The sequence below is a fragment of the Ciconia boyciana genome, chromosome 2 (genome assembly GCF_034638445.1).
Source record: "Ciconia boyciana chromosome 2, ASM3463844v1, whole genome shotgun sequence".
NCBI classification, from domain to species: domain Eukaryota; kingdom Metazoa; phylum Chordata; class Aves; order Ciconiiformes; family Ciconiidae; genus Ciconia; species Ciconia boyciana.
In genome coordinates this window covers 65,897,143-65,913,672 of record NC_132935.1, presented here as the reverse complement: position 1 = coordinate 65,913,672, position 16,530 = coordinate 65,897,143, and the positions used below count along the sequence as shown (strand labels likewise).

General features: G+C 38.9%; 1 protein-coding gene across 1 annotated transcript in view; it reads right to left on the bottom strand.

Moving 5' to 3' along the window:
* Positions 1–16,530, bottom strand: part of ZNF236 (zinc finger protein 236) — a 94,005-nt gene that overhangs the window by 16,805 nt on the left and 60,670 nt on the right. The window contains exons 23-29 of the mRNA XM_072852849.1: positions 14,250–14,615; positions 12,061–12,206; positions 10,550–10,793; positions 9,916–10,095; positions 8,464–8,616; positions 6,958–7,148; positions 3,631–3,762 (exon numbers count right to left, since the gene is read on the bottom strand). Of these exons, the coding sequence (XP_072708950.1) occupies positions 3,631–3,762; positions 6,958–7,148; positions 8,464–8,616; positions 9,916–10,095; positions 10,550–10,793; positions 12,061–12,206; positions 14,250–14,615 (1,412 nt within the window). The remainder of the gene's footprint in view (positions 1–3,630; positions 3,763–6,957; positions 7,149–8,463; positions 8,617–9,915; positions 10,096–10,549; positions 10,794–12,060; positions 12,207–14,249; positions 14,616–16,530) is intronic.

Genomic DNA, 16,530 nt, shown 5'->3' with positions numbered 1-16,530 from the left:
GCACAAGATGTTATTAGAAACACAGAATAGTTCAAGTTGGAAGGGATGGCTTCAGATAGTCTAGTCCAGTGTCCCTAGAGCACACTCAGGGCCATGCCCAGACATCTTTTGAATACCACCAAGGATGGAGACTCTACAACCTCTTTGGACAACCTCTGCCAGGGTTCAACCACCCTCGCGGTAAAACAGGGTTTCTTTGTGCTCAGATGGAACTATTTTCATCTGTGCCCACTGCCTCTTGCCCTTTCATTAGGTATCACTGAGAAGAGCCTGGCTCTGTCTGCTTTACTCCTCCCATCAGGTATTTATGCACATTGATAAGAACCGCCCCGCCCCCCGAGCATGCTCTCTTCTAAGCCGAACAGTCCCAGCTCTCTCAGCCTCTCCTTTCAATGTTGGATGTTCCAATCCCTTAACCATCTTTGTAGCCCTCCACTGCGCTCGCTCCTGTATAGCCATGTCTCTCTTGTACTGGGGGGCCCGGGACTGGCCACAGCACTCCAGATGATGTGTTCTCACCGGTACTGAGAAGAGAAGAGGATCAGCACTCTTGACCAGCTGGCACTACTCTTCTTAATGCATCCCAGAATGCTGTTGGCCACCTTTGCCACATTGCTGGCTCATGGTCAACTACTTGTCCACCAGTACTCTGGCCCTTGTTTCAAAAGCTGCTTTCCTGCTACCCTCAGTGTCTACTAGTGCATGGGGTTGTCCTTCCCCAGGGACAGGACTCTGCACTTCCCTTTGCTTATCTTCATGAGGTTCCTGTTGGCCCCGTTCCCCAGCGTATCAATGTCCCTCTGCATGGCAGCACACCTATTCAGTACTCCTTCCAGTTCTCTTATCACCCATAAACCTGCCGAACATGCACATCACTAACGAAGAACATTAACAAACAGTACTAGCCCCAGTATTTGAACCTGGGGGTCCACCGCTAATGACTGGCCTGGAGATGGACTTTGTTCCATGGATCACAACCCTTTCATGCCCAGCAGTTCAGCCAGTTTTCAATCCACCTCACTGTTCTGTTTAGCTAGCCCATACTTCATCAGCTTGCCTACAAGGAGGCTATGGAAGACAACATCAAAAGCCTTACTAAAGTCAAGACAAACCACATCCACTGCTCCCCTCATCCACCAAGCCAGTCGTCTTATTATGGAAGGCTCTCAGGTCAGTTAGGCATGTTTTCCCCTCAATAAATCTCTGCTTCTTGTCCTTCATGTGTTTGGAAATGCTTTCCAGGATTATTTGCTCTATTGCCTTCCCAGGGATTCAGGTGAGGGTAAACTGACCCGTAATTCCCCAGATTCTCCAACGTGCCCTTCTTGAAGGCAGGAGTAATTTTTGCTTTCTCCCAGTCCTCAGGAACCTCTCCCGATCGCCATGACCTTTCAAAGATAATAGACAGTGGTCTCACGACGACATCAGCCAGCTCCCTTAGCACTCATGAGTGTATCCCATCACCAATGGATTTGTGTATGATCCTCCTCTACTGAAGGTACGTATTCATTACTCCGCCCTTTCCCACTGATCTTGGTGATCTGGGACTGCAGAAGATAAATCTTACCAGTAAAAATGAAGCAAAGAGAGACACTCAGTACATCACCCCTTTTCAAATCTTCTGTCACCAGGTCCTCTGCCCCAATCAGTAGCACGACGACTCATCTTCCTTTTGCTGCCGATATACCTGTAAAAGCCCATCTTGTTACATTTTATGTCCCTTTCAGAGTCAACTCCAGGTGGGCTTTGGGTTTCCTAAACTCATCCCTGCCTCCTTGAATGGTGTCTCTGTACTCCTTCAAAGTCACCTGATCCTGCTTAAGTGGAATGTATGCTTCTTTTTTAAATCTGAGTTTTGTCAGGAGCTCCTTGTTCCTCCACACTGGCCTCCTGTCGCCTTTGACTTCCTATACATTGGGATTGATGATTCTTGAGCTTGGAGGAGGACAACACTTAAAATCAACCAGCTCTCCTGGTCCTCATTCTCTCCAGGTCTGCTTACCATACGATTATTCCAAGCAGATCCCTGAACAGACCAAAGTCTGCTCTCCTGATGCCCAGGGTTGTGATCCTGCTATTTGCCTAATTTCCTTCCCTCAGGATCCTGAGCTCTACCATCTCATGGTCACTGCAACAAAGGATGTCCCTGACTTCACATTCCCAATCATTTCTTCCTTGTTAGCAATTATCAGGCCCAGAAGAACACCTCCGCTTGTTGGCTTCTCAGTCATCTATATCAGGAAGTTATCATCAATGCACTCCAGAAATTTCCTAGATTCCTTGTGCCCTGCTTGTTGCCCTTCCAGCAGATCTTAGGCAAGTTGAAGTAACCCATGAGGGCCAGGGACTGCAAATCACAGATTCATTTAGGTCGGAAAGGACCTCTTGAGAACATCTAGTCCAACTCCTCTACTCAAGAAGGGTCAGCGAAGGCAGGTTGCCCAGGATCAAGATGAAAGCCTCATCTTCTATTTCTTCCTGATAAGGCGATCTGTAGCAGATGTCTAGTACTCACAGCAGTGTCACCCACGTTGGTCTGCTTGCCAATCCTTACCCATAAGGCCTCAGCTGGCTCACCATCTAGGCAGAGCTCCATGCATTCCTGCTGCTGTCTTGCCAGTCTGTCCTTCCTAAAGATCCTGAATCGAGTCATGGCAGCGCTTCAATTGTGTCAGCTGTAGCACCTTCTCTCTCCGATTCCAATGAGATCACAGTCCTGCAGCTGCATGCAGACCTCTAATTCCTCCTGTTTGTTCCCCATGCTGCATGCATCAGTGTACAGGCACTTCAGAGAGGCACCCAGTTGTGACAATTTTTCCAAGAAGATTGTTGAAGTTTCCTCTATTACACTGTCGTCTCAGCACCTTTATTCATACACATACACTTGAGGTAGGCCCCCTCTCTTCAGCTCTTACTATTTTTTGAGGTTTCTCTTGCCCATATCAGCCACAACTTGCCCACATCTTGCCCTTTGCTTGCCAATCCAGTCCACCACTTCTTCACTTGATTGTGGATCACCATCTGCCTCTCCCATTTTTCCTATTTTAGAGCTTGCATTACCAGGTTGGTTGAAAACATTCATTTTGCCTTCAACAAGAGAAGTCTTAACTACTTTTTCTAATATTAATACTATATTACATATATAAAAGCTTCTATTGAGATTCAAATACATAAGAAGTTGAAAAGACTTTATGTTGCTCCACTATTAAAGCAATTTGGTTACAAAAACAGAATGGAAAAAGTGTAGCAATAGGTGCTACTTCTTTCCACAGCTCTCAACTTTGTCTATTTTTGTTATCTAACTACAAACTTACTTGGAAATTTTTGGAGCAGTCCATGTTGAGAGCATGGTTACGTAATTTGTAGAACGAAACACATTATTAATTGCATTTCTTTTTTAGAAATGCATTTCATATACAAAAATGCATGTTTTGTATATGAAAAAGTGTTTTTCACTCAAAACTTAAAACTGAATCTGGGTGACTAGGAAGTCACAATGAACCTTTTCCCAATACTCTTATTTGGGAATGACATCAGCCTTCCTGCTACAGGATAGAGAGGAATCATTCCAGTATTTTGATTAAATCATGTCCCTTATGCATAAAAGATACAGAAATATATTGTACCTACCTGATATGTTATTTCATCAGAGTTTGCAGAAGCTGAATGGGGTGTATGGCTCACCAGTATGACCTGCTGTGAGCCTGACCCACTTTGGCTAGTGAGACTGGAATCTGTGAGTATAGCAGGGAACTGCTGACCCTGTCAAAGATGGGAGAAAAGAAAAAAAGAAGTACAATAACTATATTTAAACAGCTAACTGTAGTCATGTAAAATATTTTTATACCTCATAACTACTTTTTTTTTTTTTTTTTTTACCTTGAAAAAGTCCATTCCAGAATCCTATCTGAACAAATACTACTGTTTTCTCTTCTTTTCTCCTTCCATTTTAAGTCTACCAATTTAAGGGTAACAACAGCTGGAAGTCTGTAAGACTAGAGATCCAGTTCTGATTAATTTTTCTCAGCCATGCCTCAATTGCTGAATGTCTCAGCCTTCCCTTGTCTTTGTCTCTTTAGCTCATACTTTAACACCTCTATTCTGCTTTCCTGCACAGTCTTCCCACAATATTTTCCTTTTTTAAAATCTCTTAATTAAACCTACTTCCAAAATACATGAAATCAAGGTACAAAATTACTAATTAAGAAACACAATTACTAATACCACACTACTTCTATTTCTACATTACTGTTAAAGACTTTTCAATTTCCCCAGGAAACGCAGTACCTTTACAGAATCCCAGAATCGTATAGGTTGGAAAAGACCTTTAAGGTCATCGAGACTAACCGTAAACCTAACACTACCAAGACCTCCACTATACCATGTCCCTAAGCACCTCATCCAAACGTCTTTTAAATACTTCCAGGGATGGCGACTCAACCACTTCCCTGGGCAGCCTCTTCCAATGCTTGATAACCCTTTCAGTGAAGTAAAATTTCCTAATATCCAGTCTAAACCTCCCCTGCCGCAACTTGAGGCCATTTCCTCTCGTCCTATCACTTGTTACTTGGGAGAAGAGACCGACCCCCACCTCGCTACAACCTCCTTTCAGGTAGCTGTAGAGAGGGATAAGGTCTCCCCTCAGTCTCCTTTTCTCCAGGCTAAACAACCCCAGTTCCCTCAGATGCTCCTCATAGGACTTCTGCTCTAGACCCTTCACCAGCTTCGTTGCCCTTCTCTGGACACGCTCCAGCACCTCAATGTCTCTCTTGTAGTGAGGGGCACAAAACTGAACACAGTATTCGAGGTGCGGCCTCACCAGTGCTGAGTACAGGGGCACGATCGCTTCCCTACTCCTGCTGGCCACACTATTCCTGATACAAGCCAGGATGCCATTGGCTTTCTTGGCCACCTGGGCACACTGCTGGCTCATATTCAGCTGGCTGTCTACCAATATCCCCAGGTCCTTCTCTGCCAGGCAGCTTTCCAGCCCCTCTTCCCCAACCCTGTAGCATTGCATGGGGTTGCTGTGACCCAAGTGCAGGACCTTGCACTTAGCCTTGTTGAACCCCATACAATTGACCTCGGCCCATTAACCCAGCCTGTCCAGGTCCCTCTGCAGAGCCTTCCTCCCCTCAAGCAGATCAACACTCCCGCACAACTTGGTGTCATCTGCAAACTTACTGAGGGTGCACTCAATCCCCTCATCCAGATCATTGATAAAGATATTAAACAGGACTGGCCCCAACACAGAACCCTGGGGAACACCGCTTGTGACCGGCTGCCAACTGGAGTAAACTCCATTCACCACCACTCTTTGGGCCCAGCCATCCAGCCAGTTTTTTACCCAGCGAAGAGTACACCTGTCCAAGCCATGAGCAGCCAGCTTCTCCAGGAGAATACTGTGGGAAACCGTGTCAAAGGCTTTACTTAAGTCTAGGTAGAGAACATCCACAGCCTTTCCCTCATCCACTAGCGGGTCACCTTGTCATAGAAAGAGATCAGGTCGGTCAAGCAGGACCTGCCTTTTCTGAAACCATGCTGGCTGGGCTTGATTCCTTGGTTATCCTCTACATGCCATGTGATGGCACTCAGGATGATCTGCTCCACCAGCTTCCCTGGTACCGAGGTCAAGCTGACAGGCCTGTAGTTCCCCAGGTCCTCCTTCCAGCCCTTCTTGAAGATGGGTGTCACATTTGCTAATCTCTAGTCAACTGGGACCTCCCCAGTTAGCCAGGACTGCTGGTAAATGATGGAAAGGGGCTTGGTGAGCACATCTGCCAGTTCCTTCAGTACAGTCCTTTATGTACTACCTGCCTATTTATCAAGATTCCTGCAACACAGACTGTGTTTGCATAGTACCCAAAACAATGCTTCATTTTTATTTATGCCTGCCTTAACATCAGGCATAGTGTCTTATTAATAAACATCAAGACTGCCAAATTTAATTGCTTAAATTATTACAAAGCCTGAAATGAAATCACATGTTGCTTTGTTACTCTGTGATGCCAGAAATCACAAATGTGTCACAAGAACTAATTAAGAAGTATTTTCTTCCCCTTCCCCAGAGCAAAACTGCAGAGAAGGAAGCATATAATAATCCTCACAGACTTTGCTTCACCAGGTTTAATCACACCATATGCTAGACAAATAGTCTTTAATTTATATACATTCACACATTTTAACTTGGGTCAAAGAGTAAGTAAAAAACAATTTAAACCTAGTTCAGCCAAGTAAGTAGAAGAAACAGCTCAAGTTTTCAGATGTCAAATCAACACTGAAATGCCAATGACCCTAAATTTTCACTTTCTAGTCTTTTACTATTATCTGATTTTTTTTTTTTCTCTCCACTCTATGCCTTCTATTTGCCAACACATCTTTGGCTCTTGATGACACCACAAAACTTGTAAATTATGATAAAAACTAAACTAATGCTAAAGCCACTGGAGACATGATAGTCCATACAGCACTATTCTTACAAAATTTCTTGTAATGCTACCTGTTATTAAAGACAGTCAGTTTAATTTAGATTCTGTCCTGCTATTTGCTGTTGCAACCGCTCTTCAACTCTCATGTTCACAAGGAGGAAAAGAAAAATTTACCATATTAAACAATAAGAAGTTTAGGAATACTAAGCTGTATTACTGAATAGTGATGAAGTAGTACACCATTTATCACTAAAAAGTGATCTCAAACAATGTTTGAAACAGTAGAACCTATCTGTTCCTTGGGGAAAAAAAAAACCAACCTGCAAAATTTATCTGTATTTCTGTTTACATAGTTTATGCTTCTAGATACCAGTGTGCACACACTGTTGGCAGAAAGAAAGAAAATTAACTGAATTTTCAAATACTATGTATTTGCAGGACAAAATTATTTTCTAAGCAAAATCTCCCATTCCTACCCTGTAAGACAGTAACATTGGTTTATCTGTCAGTTCAGAAAAGCATTTCTTACCTGTGAAGTGATATTAAGCGTAACTGCATCAAGACCACCTGACAACATTCCCTGAGTGTCAGCAAGAGTCAAGGTGACACTACCATCTCCTCCAACTCCTGATGAAGACATTACCAAATTCTGGGCAGAAACTGTAGACTGAGATATAGGTGTTGTTGAAGGAAGGTTTGTCCCACCTGTTGTATTAAGTTCTGGAATATGTTCAAAATAGTAAAAAAAAGGTCTGTTACGTACATAAACTCTTAGCTGCAAACTTATTTTAATTAAACTTAATTTCTATTTCTCATTTGCTAGACCTTTCTATTTTGGAAGCAAATACATCAGTTAAACAGATAATCATGTGTCAAAAGTTGTCAGAGAGTCAGATGACAAAATTAGAAAAATTACATTAAATTGATAGACATCACACAGCAAAGCAGTAACTTTGTAACATGGCGTATGGGAGATGACTCATTGCCGAAAAGAAACCTGAAGAAGTTTCAGGTTACACGTTTCTGTAGTCTGACCACTTTCAGAATTCTCAATGAAATACACTTTGACTCACAGCAGTAAACCCAAAATTCGCTAACTCCGTAACCCAACACGCAATAGCAAAAGAGGCCAGTTTATTATTAATAGGTGTTTCATAACAGTTTGATTAGAACAGCTGTATAATAGTTTATTATAGATTCTCCAACATGCGACTAGAGGTCTCACGGCTCTCAGTTTACGATAAGCCTCAAAAACTTGAGAAGATGATAGAGAAGGTACTATACAACTGTCTGTTTCTACTATTTCATTTCCTAATTGATTACACAAGAGCATGCCTTAACCTTCAAATCTTACAGGATACTCTGGGGTAGGCTTCCCCCGGTATGACATTAAAGCAGATTTGCTTTATAGATGTATATGAGCACCAAAGGAAGCTATGAAAGGAGACAGATGAAGGAAAAGGAAAATAGAGAAAATTTACATCTGCATAAGTGTGAAGAAAATTGTTTACATATCAGTAGTAAGTCTGTATGAGTGCAACCTGCTGCAACCAATCAGTGCAACCAATGCAACCTGCTGCACTGGTTGAAAGTATGAACAACTATATACATGCACATGTGTTTGTGTGTATATATAAACAGATATAGGTAGACGTGCATATACATATTTAAAATCTCAAAATTTGAATACTAGAGCAAATTTGATATAAAGGATATTTTATCATCTGTCTGCAGCAAATGTATCAGATTTCTTCATCCTCCAATTTATAGAAATAGTCCTTCAATATTCCTGTAACTGCCTCAAAGTACTAATTTTAGATACGTCTTCTCATTTTCATTTTCTTCTTACCATGTTGAGTAAAGTTCATTTAAATTGGCATAACAATTTAAAGCTAGTGAGAAAACACAAAAAGCCATGTAGTTCCTGAATCATAATGTGCAAGATTATACCATTTCATATTTAATTACGTGGTCTAGTATTTATTTTTCAACAAAATGTTGTTATTTTTAATTAGAAAAATCACTGTATGCATACCTGGAGCATTTAGTGAAGTGCCCTGAGAAAGAAGCTGGTCGTTGCTTATAGTTAATGTAGCACCTGTAGTCTGACTGTTGATGGTTGGCGCTGTCAGCCTTAAGCCACTATTCAGATCACTGCTTCCAGAATTATGCTGAATAAGATCTTGGCCTGAATAGAAATTAGTCCTGTTATAACTGGAAATTTCTCAACGTTATTCTGCTATTGTACTTAGAACTATAAACAAGTGATCATAAAATAATAAAAGTAGAAAATAAAACCAAAATACAAAATTAATCTCTACACATGCAGATTTTTATGCAGAGGTTCGACAAGTTTTTAATACAGATGTGTTTATGCATATCTAGATACTAACACGTAGAGAAATACCTGAGCTTATTAATATTTAGACAAATATTGATCTTACTTATGCAGATTCAAGGCACCAACTTCATGAAACTATAAAAATCTAGCAAACTAAACGTTAATGATTAAAATGTGGGGTTTTTTATCTACTGTATGGATAATGATTTGCACTCAACATGTCCTCTTTTGTAAAGACATCACTTCACATGGTGTTAATTTTGTGCAATGGTCAACAAGCATAGAACATAAAGAAACTGAAAGCAGATTCTATCAGTTGTTGGACACCTATACTCCATTTTTCTTAGATGAGTGAACATCCATTAACAAGCAGAAAAACAGAGGTGGGGGACCCTGACACCTTAACAGAGACATTATTGTCATGACACTTAAAAACGCTAAACATATTACAGAAAACAGAAAAAAAGAGAAAAAGAAAAAAAAAAGGAAAAGAAAGAAATAAAAAAGAAAAAAGAAAGGAAAAGAAAGAAAAGCACTAAATATTATACTGGATCTATTAAAGAAATGTTATGATACAAAATACAAACTGTCTTTGGGGGAAATGGAAAGATATTTTTAGTGTATATAGGATTAGTCTCTTAGAGGCAGTAAGAAAATCAGTCTAAATTTATTCAGGGAGACCTGAAGCATTAACTATGTATTGTAAAGACTGAATAGTACACCTCAAACAATGATCAGAACATCTATTAGAACATGGTTCCACAGGCATTTAAAGAAAACTAGATTAAATAAACTCATCCCCAATGCCTGCCCTGCTTGTTCCTGTCCCAGTACTACCCAGAAATTGCACTACCCCAAGTGAGGCACAGCAAGGAAACAAGAATGGGTTATACAGGCTTTGCCACTGAGATAAACATCTGTTGACTCAAGGATATGAATAAAATAGGGAACCAATCTAATATGCGTCCTCAAAGCAAATGTATTTGGTTTTCAGAGGCAGATTTGGGGAATATCTTTTAAAGCTGATGAATATAAAAAATACACCGTGGGAAAGCTGTGGACAGTGAAAATATCCTCAAATACTACCGTATAGCTACCTTCTAAAATGGAGATCTGGTACCATTAAAGATCATTAAAAATACCAACCAGATATTGTAAGAGTGATTTCTTGAGGACTTCCTGATGAGCTTGTAGTAGTAGAACCTGAAGCATGAGCTAGAACTTGACTCAAACTGGAATTATTTATGGTCAATGTTATCTCATGTTGTCCATTTGAAGATGATACCATACCCTGTGAAGTCATGACTTGAGAGATGTCCTGTGCACCTAAATATAAGTGGGTAGAACAAAAAAAATTCCATGAAGATCCTTTCTTTATAATAGACACAACTTTTTAAAGCAATTAATACATTATTTTCTGAACTACTATAAAAAATGTAGCCAAGGTAAGATGCTAGAACTTGTACTCTGAAAAATAAATTGTTTTTATATCCAATTTATTCCTCTGCAGGTTAAGATCTCCAGAACAAAGATTTTATATTTTTCTAAAGACTATAAATGTTCTTCAATATTTTCATTATATAGTCCACCTTCTGAAAAAATTATATTCAAAAATGGTAACACAAAGTTGTAAAATTTGCTGAAGATGCTCATACAAGAACTGTATGCTTATTTTATTAAATGAGGTATTTGGTGGGACGGGGAGATTTTCTCACTATGGGTAATACCATAATTAAAACTAAGAAATTCAAAGCACAATAAAACTATTGACACTGCTTACCACTAGCGCTGGTTGTCAGCACAGACTCTTGCTCAGATAGGGATCCTATTGTCATGTTAGCAGAAGATGTTACTGTGGGCTGCAAAGACAGGCCTGATATAGGCTGAATAACCACATTAGCTGGCACTGCATTTTCTGTTGCCTGGAGGGAGGCATTCTGTGGAGCCATACTGGGATCTCCAGTTAGCTGCTGAGCAAGTAGATTACTCTGCTGTAATGTCTGCTGTAGAATACTTGGATCGATCTGAAAAGCAAGTTTTCAATCTGATCAATCCAAAGTTAACAAATATGGGTTAAGTGAACATTCTTAACATAAATCCAGAATTCATATTCAATGCATATAGAGTATATATAATATTTAAGCTTTATAATTAACCATTTTAAACTTAAATTTATTTTTTAAGTGTCTATATATAGCCAGTCTCCAAAGTCACTATGTAAACAGTCTACTCAGCTTCACTTGTAGATTCTTCCCTCCCTTCCCTTAGCAAAATGTTTGGGAAATCATGATCATAGTTACATATGAGCATGCTGGGCACCAGGTACCCACACTACTGGCATTCTGTACTCTCTTACTGTTGCCTGTAACGCTTATCACTGTCTTCGGGTCTTTGAAAGTGAAAAGGCATGGAGCAGAGAGAAGACTGATACCAGAAATTACCTATTTTTTCAGCTCCTACAGCTCATTAAGGTCCCAATTCACAGTCAAACATCTGTTCTCAATAGTTAAAGATAGACATTTTACTCTTTAGGGATGTTTGGGGACTGGGGAAAACAAAACTAAAATTTAGTTTTCTTCGTTTTACACTAAAAACTTCTTGAGTAGAGAGACTCTGAGCAACCCAATGCAAATCCAAAGATGTCCCTTCCCTGACCTTGGGATTAGACCCAGTGACCTCCAGAGGTCTCCTCCAACCTCAATGATTCTGTGAAACTGATCAAACACAACCAAGTTCATGAAAATCATTCTTTCACATCATTTCAAATACAAATTTTTAAATGTAATCATCTCACCTTTTTCTGTTGTTCATTTTACAAGCTCAATGGGAATGTAAACTGTGAATCTAAATATTAAAATCTTGCCAAATAACACAGGTGTCTTATATTAAGGAAAAGAACATTCTGTGCAATAATTTGGGTTGGTTTGTTTCTGGAGGGGGTTCTTTTGGGGGGGTTGTGTGGGGAGCTTTACCCTAAAATGGTTTTAAAGTGAAAAGACAAAATGCAATTAGAAGAAAAAAAATACAGATTTTAAAGCAATCTGCCAAAATCCCAGAGGGGTAAAAAAAACCTGAAAGACTGAAAAGAAATAAACTAAACCAGAAAAAAAAAACCCACTGTGTAGCTATTCTTTAAGTCTTCTAACATAGTACAACTGATACAGCATGGTATTGCCATGTACCTCACTCAACTCAAGAGAACTCTTGCAGAATTATGTATGCTCCTTAAATGTCCTTCAGCCCTCAAAGTGATTCTATAAAATTAAAAGCAAGAAACTGCGAGCAACCTACCTGTAATGTTATATTGTTAATACTGGTGGCATCTATTCCAGAAATTTGAACATTTTGTCCAACCAGATTAGCAGCAAGTTGTAACTGTATTCCTTCAAGAGTGGCCAAGCTACCATCTGTCAAGGACACAGTTAAGTCACCTCCAGCTACCAAAGAAAACAGTCATATTATAATGTTTTTCTTTATCATTACTGACTGCCTCTTTTAGCTTGTTTATTTTTATAAATTAAATCAATACAAAAGCTATACACACACATATTTATTTATGCCAAGAAAAATAATTTGAAGTAGATGATTGCCTATTGTAGAGCTTCATAAATTCTATGTACTTTAAAGATTGTTATTATTTAAGCACTAGCTAGCATCTTAGAAAACAAGAACCACTCCAGAGTAGCTTTGGAAACCTGGAGAAATTTGATATAAATTTCCTTGGAGAGTGTGCAGCGCCTAAATACAAGCACCACTCACACGTGACACGTACACTCTGACTCTGAACATACAGATGAAAGCTACTGCCACATTTTTGCACAGCACAAACATTGTTCAAGAAGGTATTAAAGTTCATCCTATGTACTCATGTGGATGGAAAGAAAGGTACATTAGCATTTGAAATACAAAATCTTTAGAACTTAGAAAGCTCCTAATTTCAAAAGTTGAACAGACCATGTCTACAAAAAATTGAGAGATTGTATTGAGAGAATATAAGGAAAAAGTCACCTTGTGTTTGACATACCTTCTCTTCTCCAAACACCTTCAGTATGATCAACTAGTGTCCTTCAGCTGATGCTTCAAAAAAAAAAAAAAATCTACCTTTCCCTCTCCAAAATCCTTTAGTATAATAAATCTGCTTTACAATGCACCTAAGAAATATTTGCTCCAGGCAAAACTCAAATCACTAATCTTGATTTAAGAAGTTTCCTGCCTCTTTCTAGGACACCTGAACATGCTAAAGACTCATCCTTACTGTGTTCACTCAAAAATCCAAGCAAACATCAGATAGTTTTTAATCACAAATTTATCACAAACTGTGCCTGTAAAATAACATTTACCAATATCTTCTGAACAACCAACAGTTTGTTCGTTTTGGACAACTGTTTAGGTCAAATCAGATAAGCCAGAATGGCTACAGTTGAATATGAGAATGATACATTACTGTGAATTTGTGGGCATACCTTCAAAATCATAGACATGTACTCAAAAAAGTGCCAAAGAAACGCTGAAAACCAAAGTCTCACTTTCAGAAGTGATAGACAGACAGTCCAAGACCCACAGTTTAAGTAGTAAATTTACCATTACCAAGGTACTTCTCCAGCCACCTGAACACTATTCTGTTCTTAAAAAACTCCCTGTACCAACTTTGCCTGAGGCCAGCTAGCACTTACACCAGCAATGCCTGAAAGCAATTTAGAAGTTAGCAAGGATCATTCTCAAAAGGCCATTTACTTGCAGCATGAAGCATGTTGGGTATTCCATGCCAGCTGGCCTCAAAGAATGGCCTGTGGCACATTTAATGTGCTAATGCAGCTGTAGCCACTGTCAATCAGCAAAAGACTTCGGATCCTAGGCATTTAGTTATTCAACAGACATGCTTATACTAGTAGTTTTTTGTATCTCTAAAGTGTTTTCTTGCTTTGTTTTTTTTGGCTGGGTTGTTTGTTGTTTTTTTTTTGGGGGGGGGGGGGGTGTTCTTTTTATTTTGGACCATTAACTACACATGCACAGCAGAGCACATGCACTTAAAACATGCTCTTCATTATTTATGTAAATAACTAGTGTAGACAAACTTTTCTTTGCTCTATGATCTAATGCTTGAATACAAAATAAATCTTATGGAATGGAAAGCTTACAGAATAACTGTTTTGCTTCTCTCCTTTTTAAGAAAAGGCAACAGAGTATTACCAAAAAGAATACAAGTCCTCCAGCTACTTCTTATCTGCATTTTCTTCCTTTCTGCAGTGTAACACCATAGCAGAACTGAAGAGATCTTTTTAGGTGAAATGCATACATTTTCCTCTTCATCTTTAAATAAATAAATTTCTATATATATCACCACCGTGCATCAAATCATGAATTCGGTACAACTCTTACCTGTTTGGAAGTAGTGTTTGGCATAATTTTCTGACCTCTAATAGAAAGCAAAGGTCAGTACTTGATCTCAATATCGCCACCAAAAAGTAATCCATTTTTACCTGACACTGAAGCAGGCAGGATAGCCTGGCCCACAAGTCCTTGTTGAAGTAAATTTGGATCAAACTGACTTGTCAAAACGGAGTTATTCATGATGAAAACATTAGGGTCTGTTGAGGATGAATTAAGAAGACTGACTGGTTGTAGTCCCTCAGATGATGTACGGGCGACTGGCTTCCTAACTTTCTTTGTCTCTGGTTTATAATGACACTGTATGTGGGTTTTTCTGCGCCCTGAAGTACGAAACCGTAAATCACAGTGTGGACATTTAAAGGGCTTTGCTCCTGTATGCAGACGCATGTGGACTTTTAGACTCCCTTTTGTAGAAAAAGAATTGCTGCATACATGACAACTGAAGAGCTTCTGGCCTGGAAAAGTTTCAAAAACAGAAAGATAAGTGATAAAACCTCTAAAAATCAATAGCACTGTACCAACAATTTAAAAAAAAAAATAGAGATTCTTCACTCATTTGAACAGAATAAATTTGAAATAGCTAGTCTTTTTCTTTATAGTTTTGGCTGCTTTTCAAATGAATTAAGGATCTCAATGAAGGATATCTTAATTTTTTCCTATTTCTAAAACTTAATATGCTGTTAAAACTGTTATGCAGAATCTTATTTGGTCACCTTGATGCCTCTGTCTTCCTCCTCATCTCTCACCTTCCTGAACTAATCAAGTTGTTTGAACTACACAGCTCATAAAACTGGAGAATTAAAAGTTTCATCTCAACCTCTTCAGCATTTGGCTTCTCCTTACTTAGCCACTCACTTCTTTTTTTAATTCCAGAAGCTTTATTCTTCTGTTTCAGCCTTTACCTCAATACTGACTAGTATTAATGGATTACAAGTAGGAAACTAATAAAATTTACAAGTGAGATCATATTCTAAAACAAAATACCAACCAACTTAAAGTAATCTAGAAATACAGAAATCTGGTCTATACACATACAATCTTCTTTCTCTGCTCTCCTTTCAGATTGCATAACATTTGAAAAAAATCCTTGGTCTCAGATGGAGTTTTTTATGTACTACAAATAACAACAGTTATCTACAGAGATCGTTTCATTAACCATATGCACAATTGTAAAATTCACAAAAAGCATAATGTAAATATCTGGCAGAAAACATGCCACTGTAGCTGAAAACCCACTATAACTCCTGAAATTCCCAGGTCTTCCAGCACAATATTGCTTCCTAGCTAAACAAGGGGAAGAAATCAATGTATTCTGTACAGGTGTCTTACCAAAGAATAAAATCAAGACTTCTCTATAGCTTTGATGGAAAAATACAGAAATACGGGGGGGGGGACGGACACGGGACGGGACACGGGACAGCAAAGAAAAGTAGTACTAAGTGTGATTAAATTATCCTTTATACATGACAAACCATTATATCAACCCTGAAACAAAGTCAACTCAACTTTCAGATCAGAACGCACTACTGTATTCTGGTGATGTTACGTCATTTACAGTTGGTAAAGAAGTCACAAAACAAATGTGTGCTTATGATTCCTGCTACTGAGTTCTAGTTTCCATTTACAGAGAAGAATCTCTTGCCTCTCATCAAATTCTTGAATTACAATTCAACCTACTTCAGATTACAGATTTCGATTACAAAACCCTAACATTGTTGTCACTTTTTGTTCAACAAAATTAAGTAAACCTCCAACAACGTTCTTTCAAATAATGGAGAAGAAAGAGCCCAAGAATAACATGAAGCAGTAAGACAATGGGGATCTGGGCATTCAGAGTACCACAAAGAAAACCGTCTTTCCCACTAAAGAAAAACACACCCATTGGGAGAAAGGAAGGGGGGGGGAGAAGAAGAAAGAGAGAGAAAAGTTAGCACAACAAAAAAAGTAAGCAGTGAGGAACAAACTGAACATCTGATGTCCTGTTTAAACACAACATTAAAATATTCAATCAGATTATGACCTCACTCTTGGGCTTTTTGTATAAATACTAGGAATCTGAAAAGAAAAAAGACAGACAGATGAACTAGAATGTAAAACTATCTACAGACAGGGAGGTAGGGACCACAAGGGAAACTTGGAGGCAAGTGGATCACAAACTGGAATGAAAAGTCATGCAGGAATGGCAAATGCCAGATTGGCATTGCTTCCAAATATAGTAAAATTAAGTGTGTTTTATCACATCTACACTTATGCCATACTGCTGGCTACCCAAATAAAATGTGAACAAGAACTCTTACATATACAGAAATTAGAAAAGCAGTGAAGGCAATAATAAAATAACATGCAACTTCATTTATCCCACTATATGCT